The sequence below is a fragment of the Sus scrofa genome, chromosome 9 (assembly GCF_054392235.1).
Source record: "Sus scrofa isolate SSC_HxYL_T2T_F1_AM1 chromosome 9, Sscrofa_HxYL_maternal_Yorkshire_Landrace_v2.0, whole genome shotgun sequence".
In the NCBI taxonomy this organism is placed as follows: domain Eukaryota; kingdom Metazoa; phylum Chordata; class Mammalia; order Artiodactyla; family Suidae; genus Sus; species Sus scrofa.
The window spans coordinates 7,273,045-7,288,745 of record NC_139391.1 but is presented as its reverse complement, the minus strand read 5'-3'; the positions used below and the strand labels follow the sequence as shown (position 1 = coordinate 7,288,745).

General features: G+C 58.4%; 1 protein-coding gene across 4 annotated transcripts in view; it reads left to right on the top strand.

Annotated features, from left to right (window-relative positions):
• The first annotated feature begins 1,530 nt into the window (after nt 1-1,530).
• The window catches only part of PDE2A (phosphodiesterase 2A), a 91,186-nt gene continuing 77,015 nt past the window's right edge, over nt 1,531-15,701 (top strand). For 3 of the 4 annotated variants that reach the window (XM_084975172.1, XM_003482557.5, XM_013999451.3), the window contains exon 1: nt 1,531-1,821. In XM_084975172.1, coding sequence (XP_084831298.1) covers nt 1,751-1,821 — 71 coding nt within the window. In that variant the 5' untranslated portion in view covers nt 1,531-1,750. Of the gene's footprint in view, nt 1,822-8,802; nt 8,938-15,701 lie in introns of those variants that run through there. The other variant, XM_021102285.2, reaches the window with a different exon arrangement.

The following is a 15,701-nucleotide window of genomic DNA, read 5'->3' as shown; positions in this document are numbered from 1 at the left end:
AAGAGTTTGCCCAGAGCTTCCAAAGATCTAAAATTCTACCTTCTGGGGCCACAGTGGGGAGCAAAAGTCTCCCTCCCGTTTTCTTTGCTAACGCTTCGCCAACAACTGCTTCCTCTAGCACTCAACGTGGCAGGCCTCCTGCCCGAGCCCGGTCATTCCTGCCCATCCTGCACCCTGTGCCCATGCGCAGGCCAGGTGTCCACTTGACCTCGTGGGCTTTTCTCATGGGCTTTTGCCTAGAGCTTGGTGTGTGCGGCAGGGCTTACTCCCCTGACAGCTCCGAGAGGTGGGGTTCCTGGTGAGGGGTCCGTTCAGTTCCCCTAGCCTGGAATCACCCCCTTTGTCCTGGGTCCTCCTTGCCTTTGAAAGCCCAACTGACATCCTCTCTTCTGGAAATGCTCCCCCAGATCAGGGGCTCCCTTGGGCACCAAAGACCCCTGCTTCCCTTTGTCACACAGCAAGTCCCCCCCACCCACGCCCGGTTGCTTCTCCGAGGCAAGGAACAGTCCGAGTCATATCTGATGACGTTGGCCAGTGCTAGGTGTTTGTGAATGAATGAATGAATAAGTTAGTGGTGGAACCAAGACTTGAACCCTCATCTCTCCTGCCTCAAAGTGTGGAGCTTTGTCTCTGTCCAACAGGAGCTCTGTTGAAAGAGCTTCCTACCTGTCTCTTTGCCTAAAACGCCCCTATTCACTGGGTCAGGAGCCCATCTGCCCTTAGGGACAGGGCAGAGGTGCCACAGGCACTCCTCCAAGCTGATAGCCTGTGAACCGTGAAGCCTCGTGGGGCGTGCGGTGACCTGGGCGCCCACAACGCCTAGCAGAAGTCCGTGCTCAAGCATCAGCTCCCGCAGGGTCCTGCTAAGCAGAGCCCCGTGATGAGACTTTGACACCCCCCCCCCAGAGCCTCGTGCATGCCCAGCTCCATGCTGGGGCTCCGCCCTGGCTCATGATACAGACCCGGTAAGGGGGCCCAGAGGAGCTAGATCTGCTGGGAGGCCTGGCCCCTCCGTGCTTGAGCGGGGCACAGGGTCCCCGTCCCTGAGCGACTCTCTGAGGGTCTGGGTTCTGTCCACCTGCCCTTCATCCCCAGATCCCCTCCAGCCCAAGAGCCTTGCAAACCCCTCAAAGCCCCCCATCCTCACACCGTCTGGGCTCCCCCGACCGTTCCTCTCTTCCTCTCCCTCACCCCCTCCATTTATGTCTTTGCTTTTTTTCCTCCTTTTTCTTTCCTGTCTTTGTTCCTCTGTGTGTGGTTCCCTGCGCCTCTCTGATCTCTTTGTATTTCCATCTCGATCTCTGCGGGGCCCTGATCCCTCTCTCCTCTCCTTGTGCGTTTCTCTCCCTTCCTGTCTCTGTCTGTTTCTCCCTCTAGTCTCTCCCTCTGTGTGTGAGTCTTTTGCTCTCTCCCAGCCGGAGTCTCTCCCTACCCCTCCCTCTCTCTCTCCCTCTCTGTCTGGGCCTCTCTGTTCCTCCTCCCTCCTCCCTCCCCCTTCTGCATTATCAGACCTGCTCCAGCCTCCTCCCAGAGCCAGCCTAGCGGCAGAGGCATTGGTAGCGGGAGAAGCGGGAGCAGCCTGGGCGGCAGAGCTGGTGGATTGGGGTGTTAAGTCCAGACTGAGTCGAGGACAGGCCACTGCTCGGGTCCCCGTGCCTGCTGGGCCAGGCGCCCTGCCTGGAACCCCGGGCAGGGTGGACAGGGCGAGGTGCCACTTTAGTCTGGCTGGGGAGGCAGACGATGAGGAGCGATGGGGCAGGCATGCGGCCACTCCATCCTCTGCAGGAGCCAGCAGTACCCGGCAGCGAGACCGGCTGAGCCGTGAGTACTATCGAGGGGCTGGGGTCCGGGTGAGTAGCTGCAGGAGGTGCCGTGGACAGGGTCCCCCGGGAGTCCCTCCGAGGAGCTGGGGTTAGTGTGGAGCTGAGCCACGTGGGAGGATCGATTCTGCTCCTAGGCGCCTGGTTACTGGACTGTAGTATGGGGGGGGGGTCTCTGTGTCTGGTGGGGGTGCTGACATCACCTAAGGCGTGTTGGGGCTGGGGTCCCACTGAGGACGCTGGTGCCTGGGGAGGCGTTGGTAATAAACCGAAACCATGCCTTCGGGGCTGGGGAGGGGGAGTGAAGGGGGGAGGGAGGTGGCTTGGGAGGGGTGCAGGCAGTGTTCCAAGGAGCTCTGGAGTCTGATAGATTCAGGACCCTGGAGAGGGATGATGTCCAGGGCCCTGGGGGGGGGGTGTGAGCGAGAGAGGGAGAGAGGGAGAGAGGGCATGAATTATGAATAAGAGTGGACTTGGAGCAGGAAAGGGTCTGGGGCAACTGCCCTTCATGGACTGGGGATTGGGATTCAGAGCCTCCGATTTAGGCAACTTTGTCCCCAGAGCCTCTGTCCCAGAGAGAGCTGGGAATAGGATTGGTTGGAATGGGGTCCCCTGCGCACCAGGCTCGTGAGCGCCCGTGTGCAGGAGGCTGCTTGTGCGGTGAGTGGAGGGGTCTGTGGAGGTGCCTTTCCATTGTCTGAGGGCTGCTAAGGTGGCAGCCGAGTGACACACATCTCCAAGTCGGTGGCGACACAGGTCTGTGCCAGGCTGTGAGAGGGTGTGTATGTGTGTGCATGCACGTGTGAGGTGTAGACTTCTGGGGTCCTTGGTGGTTGGATGTGCAAGCAGCTTATCAGGGTGTGTGAGCCTCGTGGTGGGACTCTGAGAGTCTATACGAGCGTTTGTGTGAAGGAGTGTGTGTGTCCCACATGGGTGTCTGTGTTAGCGCCAGTGTTATGGGTGTGTGGTCACGGTGCTGGTGTGCATGAGTATGTATCTTGGCGCTTGTGTGGCTGGTGTGTGTGTGTGTCTGTAGGCGCGTGTTCATCTGAGTGCGTGTGGGTGGCGGTTTCCTTCCCCTGGTGGTCGAGGACCCAGCTGGGATACTGTGGCCCACAGAGGCAGGGTGGGGGTGGCTAAGTGTGTGCCCACCTCCACGAGCCCATGCCAATTCATCCTGCACCCTGTGGGGAGATGCACAAAAGAAATCGGCAATGCTGGCTCTGTTCTGGGGCCTCCCAAGCTTCCTAGCATAAAATAGCTTGAAAAGAATTAAGCAGCAAAGACTAGGATCCAGCTAACAGGTGGGCGGCGGGAGGGGGGCGCAGCATAAGCAAAGGCCCTGGGTTGGGACTGGCACGTGCCTGGAGCTGTGAGGAGGCTGGAGGGCTAAGTGGGAACCACATCTGGCAGGACTCGGCCTCCTGGCCTCTTGGGCTTTATCCCGAGGGCCCCGGGGACTTCGGGAAGGTTTTGCTCAATGCGGAGACATCATCAGATGTGAGATTCAGACAGTTGCCTCGACGGCACGGTCAAGGTTGAACTGGAAGGGAGGGGCGGGGGCCCGGGGGCTAGTGTGGAGGCCAGACCAAGGGGGACATCAGTGAGGCCCGGGCCCAAGTGGGCCAAGGGCCAGAGGAGACCGGGGCCTTTATGAAGAGAGCACGGAGGTGGCTCGGGCTTGGACTGGAGCTGGGGGTGCGGTGCTGAGACATCAGACGGTCCGGATGTCCGAAAGCTAAAACTCTTGGAAGGCAGGGCAGGTGGTGGAGGGACCCCTGGAGGGTCTCCGGCCCAGGTGCAGGCGGTCGGAGATGGGGAGCCATCTCTTCCCAGACAGGGAAACCAAGGCTGTGGCTTTGTCACCCCTCCGGCTGTGAGGCTGGGGCTGAAGCCCTTCACCAGATCTGAGCCTCAGTCCCCTTCCCCCTCCGGCCTGTGCGGGACCTCTTGCTGCCTGAGCTGGGCAGGCTCCGTGAGGGTTAACTGCCTGTAGCTCCTGCAACTCCCAGCTCCCCCTGCCACTCTTCCTGCTTCCCACGCCAGCCTCTGGTCCCTGGGGAGTCCTGATGGCTTGGCTGGGATCTAGCCAAATGGGGGAGGCAGAACTCCGATAATACCCCTCTTCTGTCTTAATGGCCTGGGAGTCGCCCCTCCGCCGGGCTGCCGTCGGTCCGGCCTGCACACCTCAGGCTTCTGCCGCTTCAGCCTCTGCAATCTGCCTGCTCAGCAAGCTTTGTTCCAGCACCCAGCCATTCATTTATTCCATCCTTTACGCAACAGAGGTCCCCCAGGGCCTGCTTGGTGCCCCCTGGGCTGGCCTCTGAGCACACGGAGAGGACTCGGCCCCAGCCCTTGCCCTCAGGGAGCGCCCAGTCTGATGAGGGAGGCAGAAGGAGAATCGACAGCCCCGCAGTGAACAGGGCTGGGCAGAGGGGAACTGTGGGAGTCAAGGGGGCCCCCCACCAAGCCAGGGCTGCCGAGGGAGACATTCGAGCTGGATCTTGAAGGATGGCCAGGAGTTGCCCGGGCAGGGAAGGGGCACCGGAAACGGCCTGTAGGTGTGGGGAGACGTGCGAAAATGCATTGTGTGTGCAGGGGACAGAAAGAGTCTGGGTTGGTGGCAGGAGCGAGCAGGAAGTTGAGAAGAGGAAGAGGGGCGGAAGCGACCACATTCTGTAGGGTCTCAAGCCCCAGGCTCAGGGGCTGGTAAAGGGCTTCAACTTGTCCTTGTAGAATTAGGGAGCTGGGGAAGGGCTTCTGAATAGGAAGCCTCCACTAGGAAGCCCTCCTTGATTCCCCTCTCCCTCTGAGCCCAAGACCCGCCCTGAAGTCCCTCTCCCTGACAGCACAGGATCAGTCACGCAGCCCCAGGAGTTCTCCTGGGGCACAGCCGGTTAAGGATCTGGCATTGTCACTGCAGTGGCTTGGGTCACTGCTGTGGTGCAGGTTCAATTCCTGGCCTGGGAACTTCCACATGCTGCCAATTCAGCCAAAAAAAACAAAATTGCAGTCCCGGATCAGCCCTCTCCCTGCCTCCCCCTGCATCTCCCTGTGTGCAAGCTCCTTACCCAGCCAGCCAAGCAGTTCCTCAAAGGCAAGAGCCATCGGCCTGTACTCCCCCCACCCGACTCCCAGCACACGGCTGGGTACCCAGGCTCAGGGCAGCCTCTGAGGGGGAGGGGACATGATAGCATCTGGGCCACCTTCTTTCTAGCAGTTGCTTCTCTCCTCTCTACAGCTTGCCCGCGGGCCTCCCCGGCCCCGCTTCCAGCCCCCAGGAACGGGATTCTCATCCCATCCCTCTTGGGCAGCCCTTCCCTGGTAGGGCTGAGCTACCCCAGGCTGCCCGGCCTGGTGTCATTTCTTCACCCTGAGTCACCATCCTTCTGCCTAAGTGGGGCCAGGCTGGGACGTAGTGGCCCAGGAGGTTCTATGGACACCTGAACACCCTCTGCAGGGAGCATGGGGAGAGAGAGCAGCCTTTACTCCAACTACAGGTGGTAAAGTCACATGGGGCTGTCCCTGAGCCCTCAGCAAAGTGATGATAAAGAAGCAGGCATCCATGGGGTTGCAGGTTTGATCCCTGGCCTCATTCAGTGGGTCAGGGATCCGGTGTTGCCGTGAGCTGTGGTGTAGGTCACAGATATGGCTTTGGATCTGGCGTTATGGCTGTGGTGTAGGCCGGCAGCTGCAGCTCCGATTTGACCCCTAGCGCCTGGGAACTTCCACATGCTGCAGGTGCGGCCCTGAAAAGCAAAAAAAGAAAAAGAAAGAAAGAAAAGAAGCAGCAGCGGGCATGGCCAGATTAAGGAGACAGGGAGAGAGGATAGACAGCGAGGAGAACTTCCAGCAGCGCAGAGGGGCTGTGGAACCTGACTTCACAAGAGCGGGCTCTGGGCATGAGGGGGAGTAGGAGGCCGGGGCCCCCTTGAGCCCGCCCTCCTGCAGGTGACAGATGCCATCCAGGGAGAGGGGACTGGAGGGGTTCAGCAGGGGGGGATCAGGGTTCCGTCCTCCCTTCAGCAGCCATTCAATGGATTGCCGCCCAGCAAGCAGGGCCGTCCTGTGGGGACAGGGACAGCCAGTGCCCGCTGCTCAGAGGGAAGCCCGGGTAAAGACTGGCCAGGAAGAGGGACCGCAAAGACCTTGAGGTGAGCGCAGCACCGCTTTGTTCAGCGAGGAGCCCAGGGGTTCCGGGTGGCCAAGCATGAAGTTCAAGGGCAGAGGAAGGACGGGGCAGAGACAGGCGGGAGAGGAGCAAGGAGAGGGAAGTCCGAGCACGGGAGCCCTTTCTGCCACCAGATGTTCTCCAATAGCCTTGACAGGTGGCATGCCTGGTGCTCCTTCTTGGTCTCTCCCAGTGCCCCCAGCAGGGCCTGCTGAGGGTCTCCTCCTGGCCGGAGAATGGGGTGTTCAGGGAACAAACAGAGACCCTGGGAATAAGGGAGAAGCAGCGGCCGAAGAAGATGGGCCCCTTCCAGAAAGTGGCATGCAAATGAATGCAAAGTAATATGCAAATAGGCCAGCTTGGGCTTGGCAGCTTTGGCTGGAGGAGAGTCACCCACTTCCAGACTGGCCTCCCACCCGCCTCTGCCGCAGCCCCCGGACGGCCAGCCCCAGCCGGAGCTGCCTTGTCTGCTGCTCTGAGCACTCTGGCTTGTCTGAGCCACAAGATTGCGGCCTCCAGGGTGGGGGCCATGGGCTCCCTGTCAGCACCCTCATCCTCTCGGGAAGATATATTTAGTAACAGGGATGTTTTCAACACGTTTATCTCCCATTGTTCAGCTGCCCCTCTCTGGGAAAGGCCACATCTCCAGGGAGGTGACCCACTTCTTTTAAGTCCCCGAAGTCACCCTTCTCACTGCCTTCCCTGAAAAACAGGAGGCAACTGGGGCTTGGTGCAGCTGAAAGGATTTAAGTCAGACAACTGGGAGGACTTCCCAACTGAATAGTTGCTGGGATATGAGAACCCTGGGGCTGCTAGGCTCTCACTCTGTGGATGGCTACCCTGGGTGTGGAGAAGGCTCTGAACGCAGAATAGAGAAGGTGGCAGACAGATGTAAGTTCAGTTTCGGCAACTTTGCTCTGTAGCTGAGTGGTCCTGGGCAACTCAATTTCTCTGGACCCCATGTGAATAGTGGAGCGGGAATAATAATACTTTTCTGGCACGATGACTGGGAAGTATCTGGAAGGAGAGTGCTGAGTGCCAGGCATGCAGCAGGTGCTCATAAAGGTTCGCTGCTGCCATCATGAGCCACCCACACTCACCTACTCTTTTAGAAAGATTCAGTGGGGGGCCGGAGCGGGAGAGACCAGAGCTAGTGTGCCCAGAAGCTGTCATCGTGTGGGAGAGACAAGGCGGACTCAGACAGAACCGTGGTGGTGGGACTGGTGAGAAGGGTGGGGGCTCCGTGGGAGGGGACACGGGGTCTCAGAGACTTGGGACCACCTCCCTAGGCTGCCGGTCTCCGTCTGTTCTCGGCTGAGCCGAATCCCCAGGGAACACGATGGAGGAAGGTTCTAGCTGAGGGCTTCAGCCTGTGGCCACGCCCATGGCCGCCTGTGAGTCATTCTGGGAGTTGTAGTTGTGAATTTGCAGTGAGTACACTTTGTGCTCCCTCCGTGGAGCCAAATCCTCACCCCGCTGCCTGCCGAGGGCTGCCCGGGGCAGGCCCTGGGAGGCAGCCTCCGTCCCTTCCCTCGGGCATCGCTCACCCCCGCCATGTCTTGGCGGGTGCAGGTGGGTGCAGGGATAAAAGGATTAAGCCGTAATTATGACTCTTCACACATTCACACAGAAGTTGACAGCTTCCAGAGCACTGCTTCCACATCTCTGATCTCATTTAATCCTCACCACACACCCAAGAGACTGCTGTCTTCTGGATGAAGAGATAGAGGATCTGATCGGGGAAATAACTTGCCCAGAGGTGCTCAGGCCGTACCTGGAGCCCCGGTCCGTCTGCCCCCAAAGCTCCTACCCTTTCCATGGGGTTTTGTCCCAGATGGCAAGGGCAGACCTCGAAGGACAGGCAAGCTATGGACAATTAGACATCTCAGCAGAGGAGCAGGCGAACGAGCCCTGGCTCAAAGGACAGACGGCGAGGGCCGGGCTCCTTGGCATGTGAGGCTAAGAGGTGGACTGACCAGCCCCAGAAATCTGACTCCAGGCTGAGCTTGGACTTCCTGCTGTGGCCCAAGGGTTTTGAGCAGAGGCAGAGTGTGATTCGAGTTGGGCTTTGGGGGGATTGATCTTGCAGCCTGGGCTGACTGGATTGGAGAGAAGAAACCCAAGACAGCTTGAGGCTTCTGAACTCCATTTGGTTTTGCTTTGTTTTATTTTGTTTGTTGGTCTTTCAGGGCCGCATCCGCAGCATATGGAGGCTCCCAGGCTAGGGGTCTGATTGGAGCCGTAGCTGCCGGCCTATGCCACAGCCACAGCAACAAGGGATCTGAGCCGTGTCTGCCACCTACACCACAGCTCACGGCAACGCCAGATCCTTAACCCACTGAGCCAGGCCAGGGATCAAACCCACAACCTCATGGTTCCTAGTCAGATTCCTTTCTGCTGCACCACAACGGGAACTCCTGAACTCTGTTCTTGGTGCTGCCAGCATCTTGCTCCTCCTCTGCCGCCGCACTTCTTCTCAACCTCTTCTTGGTCCTCTCCGCCTTCCTCTTCTCCCTCTCCCTTCTTCCCTGCGCCGCTCCACCTCGGCCTGGGGACCGCCATAAAGCTGTGCTGTAACGCCACCTCCCTCCAGCAGGGGTCGCTGTTTCACACGGTCCATTCCAGCCCGGATCTTAGGTTTGCGGAGGCTGGAGGAGGAGGAGCAGAGGTGAAGGTGCGGGGAGGGCCGCCCACTGTTCTCCTCTTGCTGGGCTGCAGGCGGGAGCGCCTTGCTGCAATGGCAAAGGGAGAAAGGCTAGAGGGAGAGGCGAGACCGCACCCGGCAGGGACAGACACACTGGAGAGGTTAAGCCTGAAGATACGAAATTCTTTCCTCTCGGTTCTGGGGCGGGCTTAGCTCTGGAAAGTACTTAGACTGATGTATTTAGTATTTAGTCGGCGTCTGGATTTCTACTGGATCGTGCTTTCCTTGACACGGAGATGGGGGTGAGATTGGTTGATTTCTTGGTGTCTGAGGCTGCATGTGTGGGAATGCCAACGTCCAGTCAGTCGGACAAGTGTGTAAATGGGTCTGAGAGGGTGTGAGTCAATGTATGAAAGTGTGGACATAGTCACAGATGTGAACACGTGACTGTCCATTCTCGTGCCAGTTTATTGGTGCCTGGTCACCTGTGTGTACGTGCGGCTTCTGTGTGTGGAGTGCTGTGCACATCCTTCTGCAAAGCTGTGGGTGGATCCGTCTGTCTGTGTATGTGGGTGTCCCTGTCCCAGCAGGAGCGTGTGGGGAGGGGGCATGTGCGAAGGCTCCCGTGCCTGCTCTGCTGACGGCAAGGCCACGCCCGAGGTCTGGCTACTCAGCACTTTCTTTCCTGGGTCCCACCTGCCTGAAGAGAGCGATAAGATGTACCTGGACTCAGGCTGAAGCTGCTGTCCTGTGCGGGGCTGGGCTTCCCCCAGGGGACTCTGGCCCGCTCCTTGTTGGCGGACCCAGAAGGCATAGGTTATCTTTGTGTTTAGGCTCTGGTGGGAATTGCCGGGATCCTAGGCCATCAGGTTGAGATGCTTGTCATGGCTGAGAGATGGAGAGATGCCTAGCTTCCGTTCTCCCTGGGAACTCTTCATGGCCACACCTGTACCCCACTAGAGAGGTTCAGGGACTCCCAGCCCAGTCTTCTTGTTATATAGATGCAAATACTGAAGCCCAGAGAGAGGGAGTGATTAACCCAAGGCTACATAGCAGGATCGGGGCCGGATGGCAGGACTTGGAGCAGAGAGAGGTGTGTCTGGCCTGGACGGCCTCCCTCCCTTCCTCCAGCCTCTAGAGCAGGCGGGGAGCTCGGAGTGGGATTCAAGTCTGTGGCCTGAGGCCGCGTCCTGCACCCCGGAGTCTCCACTCCTCCCAGGCCTCAGAGGCGGACTTTGAAGTTCCTGCCAGAGCTTACACCTGCTGTGAGCCTCCTCCCTGATTGGGAATCGGGGAAGTCTGTCGCTGGTTCAGCAGTGGGGTGGGAACAGGGGAGGGGCCTCTTCTAGAAGCCTCCATGCCTCATCTTTGCAGTCGATGCTTGTTTACGTTCTCCTGTTCTACCAGTCAAGCCTTTCCCTGCAGCCTCTCCTAGGGCTCTAAATACTGGGGTAGCGCTGGGATTTGGGTGGGGGGGGCTCCTGGAGGCCCAGCTTGGCTCAGGGTGAGGGGGCGGGGCAGTTCCAAAGGGAAGGAGGGAGGGGCTTCCTGTCCCTGCGGTGGGAGGGCATGAGCAGGGGCGTGGTTAGAGGTGGCCTTGGCAGCGGATGCGACTCCTGCCCCAGCAAACTCCTGAAGTTCCCGCAAGCTTTAGCTGCCGTTGGAGGGGAGGCTATGCCCCCACCCACGCAGTATGGGGGGGCTCGAGCCCCAGGGCGCTTCCCCTGGTGGCCTGGGCAGCCAAAGGTGAGATGTTAGATTGTCCAGCTGGAAGCAGGGAGAGCTCCCCTTCCTTGGGGGATCTAGACAGAAATGTGTCTTCCTGGAGATTTGGGGTTGGAGGCAGGGGGCTGGGTGTGAGGACACTGGTGGGAGGGAGCCAACAGCAGGTGCAGTCCTGGGAGTTCTAGGGTGGGAGGCCCCTGGCTGAAGGCTCAGATGGTGGCTCTGGGTGGGGCAGAGGCAGAGGCTTCCTGGAGGCTGGGCAGGAGGAGAGCAGAGGAGAGAAGCAGGCAGCCCAGTATCGCATCCTTCCAAAACCAGAGCTGTCTTGGAGTTCCCGTTGTGGCTCAGTGGTTCCAAACCCTGAGGACGCAGGTTCAATCCCTGGCCTTGCTCAGTGGGTTAAAGGATCCAGCCTTGCCATGAGCTGTGGTAGGCTGGAGACGAGGCTCGGATCCCGCGTTGCTATGGCTGTGGTGTTGGCCGGCAGCGGTAGCTCGGATTCGACCCCTAGCCTGGGAACGTCCATAGGCCACATGTGCTGCCCTAAAAAGCACATGAAACAAAGCAAAGCCAGAGTGATCTTAAAACTTTAAGGGGGGTGGGGTTTGGGGGCTAGACGGACAGAACTAACGTTTCCAGAGAGCCCCGAATACCGTTGTCCTTCAGTATCCTGGTGGGAGAGCGATTCCAGGACCCTCTGTGGATACCAGACTCTTAGGATAATGCTCAAGTCTCTTATAGAAAATGGCGCAATATTTGTGTATAACCTGTGTACCTCCTCCTGTAGGCGTTAAATCATCTCTAGATTATTTATGATCCCTAAGGTAATGTAAATGCCATGTAAGTAGTTTAAATACAATACGAATGCTATGTACATGGTTGCCTGCAAGGGGCAAGTTCAAGTTTTGCTTTTTGGAACTTTCTGGAATTTTTTTTTTTTTTTGTAAGTATGTCCGATCTGTGGTTGGTTGACCCCATGGATGCAGAACCTGGGGGCCCAGGGTGTGTTTAAGTCCCTTCCTTTAATCATCTCACTGCCCTTCAAGGAGTTAGCCGGTTTTTTTGCAGTGGGGAAACAGATGACACAAGTGGTTTAATTGAAGGCAGTTTGGTGAATCAATTACGGAGGTGGGGCAGGATTAAAGGAACCAGCAGGGCATGTGGAGGTAATTAGGACTGGCATCCAGGAGGCCCAAGGGGCAAGGAGAGGGCTTCAGATCCAAGCCAGGCTCCTGGATGAGGGCTGCCCTACAGAGGCTGTCGGGGGGGAGGTGGGGTAGGTGAGGGTACAGGTGTCCTGAGCCACCTGACTTCTCACTCTGCTCTCCTGTCCTCACTGGCAAAACCAGATTGGAAGCTGGGGGCCAGGGAAGCTGGCAAAGCTGGGGCACAGAGCATGGCTGGAAAGGGTGGAGGTTTGGAGGGACAAAGAGAGGATGGGAAACTGAAGTCCAGAGAGGGTGCCCACTTGCTCTAGGTCACACAGCCGATAGGCCTCAGAGCTGGAGCCAGGCCCGACCTCTGAACACCCACTTTGTCACATCCACTGAGGCCTGGTGGTGCACCTTGTCACCTGCTGCTGGGCTGGAGCTACTTCCTGCTGTGACCGCCCTGCTCCCTGGCTGGGCAGCCTGGGGGCTGCTGAAGAATGTTGCTCAGGCCATGGTCACACTGGGGTTTAGGGAGCTCCAGGGGAGGGTGAGTTAGAGGGGTCAGCGAGGAGGTTGCCGTGGAGACCCAAATGAGAGGCCAGAAAGTTGCTTCAGGGGCGGCTGAAGACGTGCGAGTTGCGTGGATGTCCCCAGCCCTCAGCCCACCTGCCCGAGCTGTGGCCTGAATTCCTGTGTCTCCCCACCTCTGCAGGGATGTGCGACGACTCTAGGTCCCTCTCCAAGGGCATTCGTCCCTGCCTCATTCTGCCTCGGGAGTCTACTCCCCCTCCCGCCCCCAAGCACCCATCTATAGCACCCACAAGCCACCCCCTCAGACCGTGGTCCCCAAGAGCAAAGCTGTGTCACTGCTGCTTCCTCTCTTAAGGACAAGTATGGCCTGTCCACTGCCAAGTCCAACAGAAGTCCTCCTCTTGGAGTTCGAGCTCTGTCCTCCTGGCCATTTAGAGCCTGGGCCTTGGGCCTTCCTGGGAGATGAATCAGTGAGCTGGGGGTGGCTGGGGCCTCGGCCCCGCCAGCTCATCCGAGTGCCCTGTGCCAGCGGGGACTCACTTCCAGCCTCTGCTGGGCCTCGGGCCGCTGACTCATGATCAGCGGTAATTAGTATCTGCAGGGCAGCCCCCGCCCCACTAAGTGCTTGACCATCATCAGGTGCTCTCGCGCCCGCCCCGGCCTGAGGCCTCTCCTCCAGGACGAAATGCCCGGCCACAAACACACAGCTCCACAAACGGGGAGACAAACCCACAAAAAGAGAAAAACAGACCCAGAAGCCAACACACCAAGAAGCAGACCGCAGCCCACAGACACGGGGAGACCCACAGACGTGGAGGGATCAGCGGACATCGACAGACACCAAGAAACAGACACAGGATGAATTTAAAAACTGGCCTAGGAGAGAGTTCCCATCATGGCACAGCGGAAACGAATCCGATTAGGATCCATGAGGATGCAGGTTCGAGCCCTGGCCTCGCTCAGTGGGTCGGGGACCCGGCATGGCCATGAGCTGTGGTATAGGTCGCAGACGTGGCTCGGATCCGGAGAGGCTGTGGCTGTGGTGTAGGTCGGCAGCTGTAACTCCAATTCGACCCCTCTCCTGGGAACCTCCATATGCTGCAGGTGTGTCCCTAGAAAAAAAAATTGACCTAAACACCAAAGAAACAGAGTGACCCGCGGCGCCCTTGCGAATGACCCAGAGCTCTAATGCAGATGCACGACTCGTCAGATTCAGCACCGGCTGCATGGCACCCACCGAGAAACACCCACACTCAACACAGAATACCCTCAGGTAGGCAGATCCAGCTGTCTTCGCTTCTCCACCTCTCCTCTGAGCTCCTGCACATGCTGTTCCTTTTGCCTGGAACGCCCTTCCCCGATGCCCCCTCCCCTCCCTGGCTAACTGCTGTCATTCTTCAGGTCTTGGCAGCCCTTCCACACTCCCCAAGCTCAGAGGCCATATGGCATCCTCCATGGTTTTCCTCACGGGTTGGAGGCTGCGGGCTTTTTGCCTGTGCCCAGTGAGGTGGTTCTGAGTGGGCACTGGGGGCCAGAAACAAGGCAGAGACAGATTGGAAGGGGAATGGGTCAGGACTAGCAGTGAGGGCGCTGGCTCCTCGGGGCCTGAGCCGGCATTTCGCTGGATGCCCTCCGCCTCAGTTTTTCAGACCCGGTCTGATTTCCTCTGGGTTTCTGCCGGGTCTGTTGCCTCCTTCCCCAGGCCAGCTCAGCCTCGCGCCACCTCTCCGGGATCACTGGCCCTCCTGTGCGTGCGTGCGTGCACATGTGTATGTGTGTGTGTGTGTGTGTGTGTGTGCGTGCATGTGCTCCGCCCCTATTTGCCTACGGAAAACCTCGTGATTGAAGGCCTGGGGTCAGAGGCACGCCCTCCTTGCACGGCTTCCTAACCTGTGCCACTTGGTGTGGGGAAGGGAGGTGGAAGGTGCCAGCGATCATGAGCCCAAGCCTTGGGGGCCGCCTCCACGTTCCGCTCTCGGCTCCCCGACTCCTTAGCTGCGGGGCCTGTGTGAGCTCTGCCACCTTTGTCCCCTCCTCTGTGAAAGGGAACAAGAACAGAGCCCGCCTCACTGGGCTGCGGGGAGGATTAACTGCGACAAAGCCTGGGATGCGCGTGGCGCCGCAGTTCGGCTTCATCCCCGGGGCTGCGGCTGCGGCTGCGCTGCGGGGGCGTGAGAGCAGGGGGAGCGCTACTGCGGTTGAGGCCAGTGCACCCAGGAGGTGTCCAGTGATCCCTTGCTGACTGGAGCTGAGGGAAACCGACATCCGAGGTGTGCGCACCTACTATGTGCTCTCTCTAGCTGGTTCTTGGCGCCTCCCGCCTCAGTTTCTGCAGGGCTGCTCATTCTGCCCGACTCTTGTGCCCTGAAGGTCCAGAAAGTGGGCAGGTGGGGGAGGGTGACTTTTTACATTTTTATTTTTACCTACAAATTTTATTTATTTTTTTGGCCGTGCCTGTGGCATGTAGAAGTTACTGGGCCGGGGATGGAACCCGCGCCACAGCGGTGACCTGAGCCTCTGCAGAAACATCAGATCTTTAACCCATGGTGCTGCAAGGGAACACCCAAATTTTATTTTTATTTTTTACACCCATTTTATTGAGGTATAATTTACATACAATAAAATCACCAATTCAAGGTGTATGATTTGGTGAATTCTGATAAATCTATACAGTCATCTAGCCACCATTTCAATCGAGAAAAGAATATTTTTTTTATCATCCCCTCAAGTTTCACCTGTGCCCTCTGCAGTCAACTTGATTGTGGGGGCGGGTGACTTCTTACAGGGCTGTGACAGGTGCTGGGTTTTCCTCGAGCTGACACCAAGGAACGGCTTGCCCTCTCTGAGCTTTGACTGCTGTGGACTGGCAGAGGCAACGAGGCCAGGGAAGGAAAGGGAGGCTCAGGCTGGAGGCTCCGGAGAGTAGGCTCAGGGTCCGAGGGCTGGGTCTGCTGGGAGTGGTGGCCTCAGAAATTGCCGAAGTGGCAACAGAGGAAGACCATTGGTGTCCCCCAGACCCACTGGCCTCAGGTCAGGTGTGCCCCAGGGTCCAGGTGGAAATGGCCACGTGTCGGTCCAGACGGAGCAGGGGCTCTGGCTCAACATGGCTCTGCTTCTTATGTCCCCAGCCAGGGGCCATAAACCCCTCTGGGGACCAGCAGTTCCCCCAAAGGAAGAGGGGCTCTTTTGTTCCCCGGTTCGGGAACCAAATATTAAAGCAATTATGTAACTAGCAATAAATTACTTAAAGTAGTGACTCACTCAGCTTAATTAGAGCGCAAGCAGGGAGGGATTAAGGTATTTTTAGAGCACACACCTCACTCCCTCCTGTGGCGGGAGGCCTCCGTGCAAGGTGGGGGTGGAGAGAGGCCTGGGAGCACCCCAGGTGTCAGCAGGCACCCAGATGAAAGCTGAGCCTCGGCCGCTGAGGTCCCAGCAGAGAGGGGCCAAGACAGAGCTGCCGCAGGAGGGGTTCAGATCAGACTCAAGGCACATCTCCTGGTGACGATTCCTGGGGACCTGGACAGATAAACTAGACTATGAACTCTTTGAGGGCAGGGACTGTGTCTGTGGTCTTTCTGCCCAGGAAGGGAACAAGACCAAGACTTGGGATCAGACTGGTGCCAGCTGTGAGGCCTTAGGCAGTTCCTTTCTCGCCC